This window comes from Drosophila eugracilis, unplaced genomic scaffold, assembly GCF_018153835.1.
Source record: "Drosophila eugracilis isolate 14026-0451.02 unplaced genomic scaffold, ASM1815383v1 contig_440, whole genome shotgun sequence".
In the NCBI taxonomy this organism is placed as follows: domain Eukaryota; kingdom Metazoa; phylum Arthropoda; class Insecta; order Diptera; family Drosophilidae; genus Drosophila; species Drosophila eugracilis.
The window spans coordinates 2,107,708-2,113,534 of record NW_024573306.1 but is presented as its reverse complement, the minus strand read 5'-3'; the positions used below and the strand labels follow the sequence as shown (position 1 = coordinate 2,113,534).

General features: G+C 41.8%; 1 protein-coding gene across 1 annotated transcript; it reads left to right on the top strand.

The window, feature by feature from the left end:
- The first annotated feature begins 584 nt into the window (after positions 1-584).
- On the top strand, positions 585-1,730 carry LOC108117051 (uncharacterized PE-PGRS family protein PE_PGRS20). Its single transcript, XM_017229223.2, has 3 exons — positions 585-674; positions 748-1,511; positions 1,577-1,730. Exons 1-2 carry the CDS (start codon positions 660-662, stop codon positions 1,498-1,500), a joined length of 768 nt encoding a protein of 255 aa, XP_017084712.2. The 5' UTR covers positions 585-659; the 3' UTR covers positions 1,501-1,511; positions 1,577-1,730.
- The last annotated feature ends 4,097 nt before the right edge of the window (positions 1,731-5,827 follow it).

Below are 5,827 nucleotides of genomic sequence, written 5' to 3'. Positions count from 1 at the left end.
ATACAACTCTTTTATATTTAAAACCAATTAGTTCTAAAAGGTTTTTTATTTTCATGCAACATTTTATGGTTTATGAATGGTGGTTTTAAATGACTTGTTAGACTTTCATTTGGTTTACGCAATGCGGGTGGCTTTTGATTAATAAAGTAAAGAAAAAGGTTTAATAAATGATATTCAAAGTTAACAATTTACGTAACTATTAACGGCAAACTCTACAAAACTTAAAAACCCTGATCTGATTAACAAGAAATGTCTTGTCAACTCCATATTTGTCTTCTTGTAGGACAGCCAACGTTCCGAAGACTGGCTAGGTGTCAATCAAAAAGGCCAAGTTCAGGTGTAACTGAAACTGCGTCTTTTTGATCCGCTGCTCGGGAGTTATGGTGCACATTACACACATTAACAAGATCATTGTCTCTCGTAATTGTTGTTGCTGCAATTAGCGTTGGTAGCTCTTGATTTATGCAGGTGCCATGCAAAGTGGCAGCAGCAGCTTCCAAGTATAGACAATGCCGCCACTCGCAATTAATCAGCACTCGGAGCCAGCGATCCGTACTCACCGTATAAAAGCTGGCCTAGGGCATTGCCAACCGAGTCAGTCCCGCCGTGTAAGCAGTCGAGCACGGACTCGAAGGGATCAGTAAAAAGCTCTCGGTGAAATGCGTAATACAGTGGTGAGGGTGATGGATTGAGGAATAATAGTACGCCAGATCTGGAGGTTAACTCATTTTTTATTTCCTTCAACAGTTTGTCTTACTAGGCCTTTTGGCCATAAATTACTTGGAGGATGCTACCGGTCATGTGGTGCCCGTAGCCCTTCCTGCCGCTGGTACCTATCTGCTGTCTCCTCCTGGACAGGTACTTTTGCTGGTCCAACCACCTCCCCCGCCAGAGGACGATGGCTCCTACAAGCCACCTTCGAGTGCCGAAGATGGCTTGTGGAAGCCCCAGCCAGGGCTGGAGGGTGAGTACACGGAGCCAGCAATAAGCGAGAGTAGTAGTGGAAGTGTTGATGGGTCAGATGCTGGTGCTCTGAGCTTGGATGCCTCTGGATCTGCTGATGCCCAGGACGCTCCAGCTCCGGCACAGGCTGGAGGAGCAGGAGAAGCCGGTAAGGCTGGACAAGCAGGAGGTATTCTCGGTGGAGCTGGTGGAGCAGGTGGAGCTGGCGGCGGTGGCAGTGCCGGAGGTGGTGGCGGTGGAGGAGGGGGCGGTGGAGGTGGTGGAACAGCAACCTCAGGGCAGAGTGGTGACAGTGGCCAGCCGGGAGCACCAAGTCCCGCGGGACCCCAACCTAATGGTGAAGATGGCGCCGATGGAGCCGATGGGCCCGACGGTCCGGATGGGTCAAAGGGTGGAAAGGGCGGCAAAGGTGGCAAAGGGGCACGAAATGGAGCCGGAGGCGGCGGTGGAGCCGGAGGAGCTGCTCCTCAGCCACCGCCAGTAGCGGTTTCAGTTCCAGCCGTGTTGGTCCCTGCTCCCGTTTGGGCAGATCAATAGTTGAATGTGATGTAAGTGAAAGAATTACCTGTGAAATATTTCCATCAGACTAACTATTCTCTCACCACACTTGCAGTCGCGTTGTGTAAGCTTCGAATGAACTTTTTGCCATTTTGCCTTAACCTCTTTTTGGTAGCCGATTAAGTTAGTCTTAAAGCTAGTCAATGTTTGTGGAGCTCACATTTACCCTAAGCTAAGGCAAGCGAATATTAAAATTCGATTACAAAGTACTGTTTTTTGTGGGTTTTTATTGCTTAACACACACGTGGGGAGCAAAGGTCAACGTGCGACCTTTTGCCTAATGAAAATGGGTTAGGTTTTCCTATTCTACTCCCCGACTAGTCTTTCTTCAAAGTGTTCTATTTTTGAACTGAATAAATATTGAAACAACATTAGCATCAGACAATTAGAAATCGTTGTTCTACAAAAGCTCTGACAGCAGCTTTCAAATGTCGGGGTTTGGTAGTGCATAAATTATGCCTAAAAGTAGGCAATGTAATTTACATACGCTTTTCCCTAGCCGTTTTTCCAGAGAAAAATACTAATTACATGTCAATCAGTTGATGGTAATTTTGAAAAGGGAATGGCATACATATGATATTTTAGCTAAAATGAAAATAGTCGAATTTATATACCTGCGCACTTACATCGTGTCATGTATGTGGGTTTTCAACAATGAATATTCATGTGGGAAAAGGTCAAAGCCTGAGGAAACTGTGATAACCTTTGGCTATCTTAGATAAATGTTTTTGAAACGTTTTTGCTCAGATGATTTTACTATTTTTTTTGTTCCATGCCAGTTTTTCACACACACACTTGCCACATCTTTTGTCGGTGCCAGAGTACTTCTTATTAGTTCGATTTCCTCGCTTTCGTGTGGCTGACTTTGTTGCACAAATTGCGCGAATTGCTGGAAATCGAATTTTCAGCATTGCACTATCCTCCTTGCAACAATGATAGCCGTGTGTGCCTGCTTCATTTGAGCGGATGTCTTTGAAAGGACGCACAAAGTGGATGAATCCTTATCGCAGCTGCGACAAAGTATCGCCAAGTGCTTTTCCGCGATTCCACTTTCGTGGATTAAAGTGAATTGCTTACCAATTGGAATATCAATCGAAGTACCCCAAAACAACAGAAACCTTTTACTTAGAGGTTTAAATGTTGAAGAAAACTTTCAGTTGTCGAAGGTTCTTTGCAAGATTCTTCTAATTACTTAGAAGAAAACATTAGTTGGTTTTCATCATTAACATTAATATTATTTATATAATTTAATGATTCTATCTTTAGTGGAAAAAATAACTCATTTAATTGTTATTATTATTAATGCTTTTTAAAGTTTCAACCTTTTAGTCCCTCTTATGGTAAGTCACATCATATGATACTTTGAAATCCATCTCAATTAAAAGTACAGGTAACATATTTTTATCCGCCCAAAAAAATATTTTTAACATACTCGTATGGTTCCTTTCCCATCCGCATAGCAAATAATATATATTTTTGTACAACAATTACCAACATATTTCGACACTCCTGCTATTGCAACATGTATTCAAATCCGATCAATTAGGCCATAAATTAACGCCTCAACCATAAATTAAATTGATGCAAAACATAAAAGCCATTTGACCAAAGATATGCAAAATGCGGCTCATGCAACGCCCACCGTAAAAATAAACTAAACTAAAGACAAGAGAGCGTCAGAATGGCAGGGCCCAAAATCGGTTATGGATGGTGTTGGCTCACAAAGTTTTTGCTTGTTTACTCAACGGCTCTGTGTGTGTTGCAGTTAGGCAAAACATGGGCCCTGGGCGCAGGGCCAAATGGCAAACAACTGGCCACAACAACAGTTCTGGCCAAAAAACCACAATGATCTTCGATTGGTTTTCCCAACTAGAGGCAATGCAAATGTAATTCTTCAATCCGAAATGAAATTTTTGAAAGCACGGAATGAGCTCTGAGAAGTGAGTGCAAATCAACACCGGCACTTGCAATAATATTGTTTGGTTGAAATTAGTTGGCAGCAGCAGTGCAGCGTTGCACATTCACTTTTGCCTGGAATCGGACCACGCCCCAACACTTGTGGCTGGCTAACTGGGCGGTGGTTCCAAAACTTCTCATTCAGTGGCCGATTGGTCAGGCTACTGCTTTTTTGCTGGGTGCCAAATATTCTGAACTGCGGATAAACACAATCCCACTGGTGGGTAATTCGAACAATTTCGGCTTTTATGTGCTGCCTGGCGTGTAATTAAATTAACTGCCGGGTCAGTAACCGGATCGAAGCCGACTGAATACTCTAAGCCCCACCTGTCCCGAAGGTCGACCATACTATATATATATATATATTTTAAAACCTATTTCACTTATTGCCACTGTTAGCCGACAATTGGTCGTAAATCGAAATGCCAATGCATGCTTAATTAAATGGCAAGCAAAACCCATCCCTAAAGAAATCCCGAAATTTACGATAAGTTCACTTGGTGGGCCGAGCCCGTGCTTGTTTATGCGTGGAAAATTGAAAATCGCTGGCCACATTTTCACCTGACCTTTGCGTGTTGGCCAACTAAGGGGTTGTTAATTTTTAATTAGCTTCCCGGCCTGCGTAATAAACTAGGCCTTCCCTCACCTTTTGGCTCAAGGTCGCCGATTGGGCCAAAAAGGTTGCACTTGAATTTATGGGCCCAGGCACAAGGCACCATTCTTCGAGCTATTCAATTCCCTCTTGACAAATGCCTGGCAATCTATTTACTCAAATTGTTTGCCCAGCTTCAGTGCGGCAATAGTTCGAGTCACCCGAAGTCGAGTGACACATTCCCTCGCATAAGACACACAATTTTGCAGGCGGCTGGGCAAAAAATACAAGACTCATACCGCATTGATTGATTGTTTGTTCGCTCACAGTGTCGTGCCACATGCAGCTATCCTCTGATGGGGATTCAAATGCCACGCCCACCGCCCACAGCATAGTATGACTCCCCCTAGAGGAGGCATTTCCACATAGCCAACACACACACACCCACACATACACATGTGAGGGTATGCAAATTTCAATCGTGGCATTGCAAATATTTATGTTCCTTTCAATGCAGTCACTGTGGGTAGAAAATGTGGGCGATGAGGGGTAGCCGGTGGTTTAGGTGGTTGTTCTGGGTGGTGCCATAGTTGACCTGTGACTGGGAAATATGCGCCAGTGTTTAAAGGAAATGGAATTTCCCACAGACACACCGACGAACTTCATAACAGGATGCCCTTTTAATTAATATGACAAAACAATAGGAATAACATGAAAAATATGCCGCAAAGATAAATCCAAATACGGGCGCATAAATTAATTTGAAACAAACAAAAAGACATTTCAATGCTTTAATGAAAACTAAAACCAAAAGTCAGGTAATTTATAATATATAAGCATTTAAAATAGCGACTTTAAAACCTGTTGAAGTCAAACCACTAGGTAGCCAGGCAGGGGCTTTTAACATAATAACTTATTTTAATTTAGAGTCGGGTATTTTAACAAACAAAACCATAGTTAAAATCTCAAATATAAGCAAAATAAATGTATTGATTAAGAACCATACTCGCACATAAAATCTTTACCATTATTTGAATGAACAAATTAATGCTTAAATATTCATATCAGAATTTTGAAGCATTGCAATGAAATTCCTGAAAACATTATAGTTGCAAGACTATGCTCGTTTCTTTACTCTTATTTGAATGGTATTTATTTGCTGGGCTTATTTAAACACTTTGTCAGCATAAAATTCCGCACAATGTAGGTTATCTGAAGAGAACTATAGAGCCTTTTCTTCTGATTGGTCCTGAATCGTGAAACACAATAGGTGCTGATAATCCCACATTCAATTCCAAACACTTGAAAATGTGATCAAATACATTTTTGCAGTTTATTTTTCTGTTTGCAGTTTCATATAAAATATAGATCTATATCTGGTCAGATACATAAAGATTACAACAGTTATTTACAACATACTCATACAGCGTTTCTCAATAGTTACAGTAGAAGAAAGATATGGATTTTTTAGGAAAAAGAAAACAGGAAGAGAAAGTCTAGAGCTGAGAGATGTAAGTAGGTAGATATGTGTGCTGTGACTGGGACTTGAATCCAAATCGATCGAAACCCAGCGGGCAAGGAAGCCTTACTTCGAAGGACTTCAATCTCCCGTGTGTAGTCGCTTTCAGTTTTCCGTGTGATTTAAGTGGCTTGTGTGTGCATTTCTCAAAAAGTGAAAGATAGTTAGAAGAATAAAACAGATAGAAAGACAGATAGATGATAGAGAGTTGGGAATGCTGCTTAAAAGTCGCACTTGCG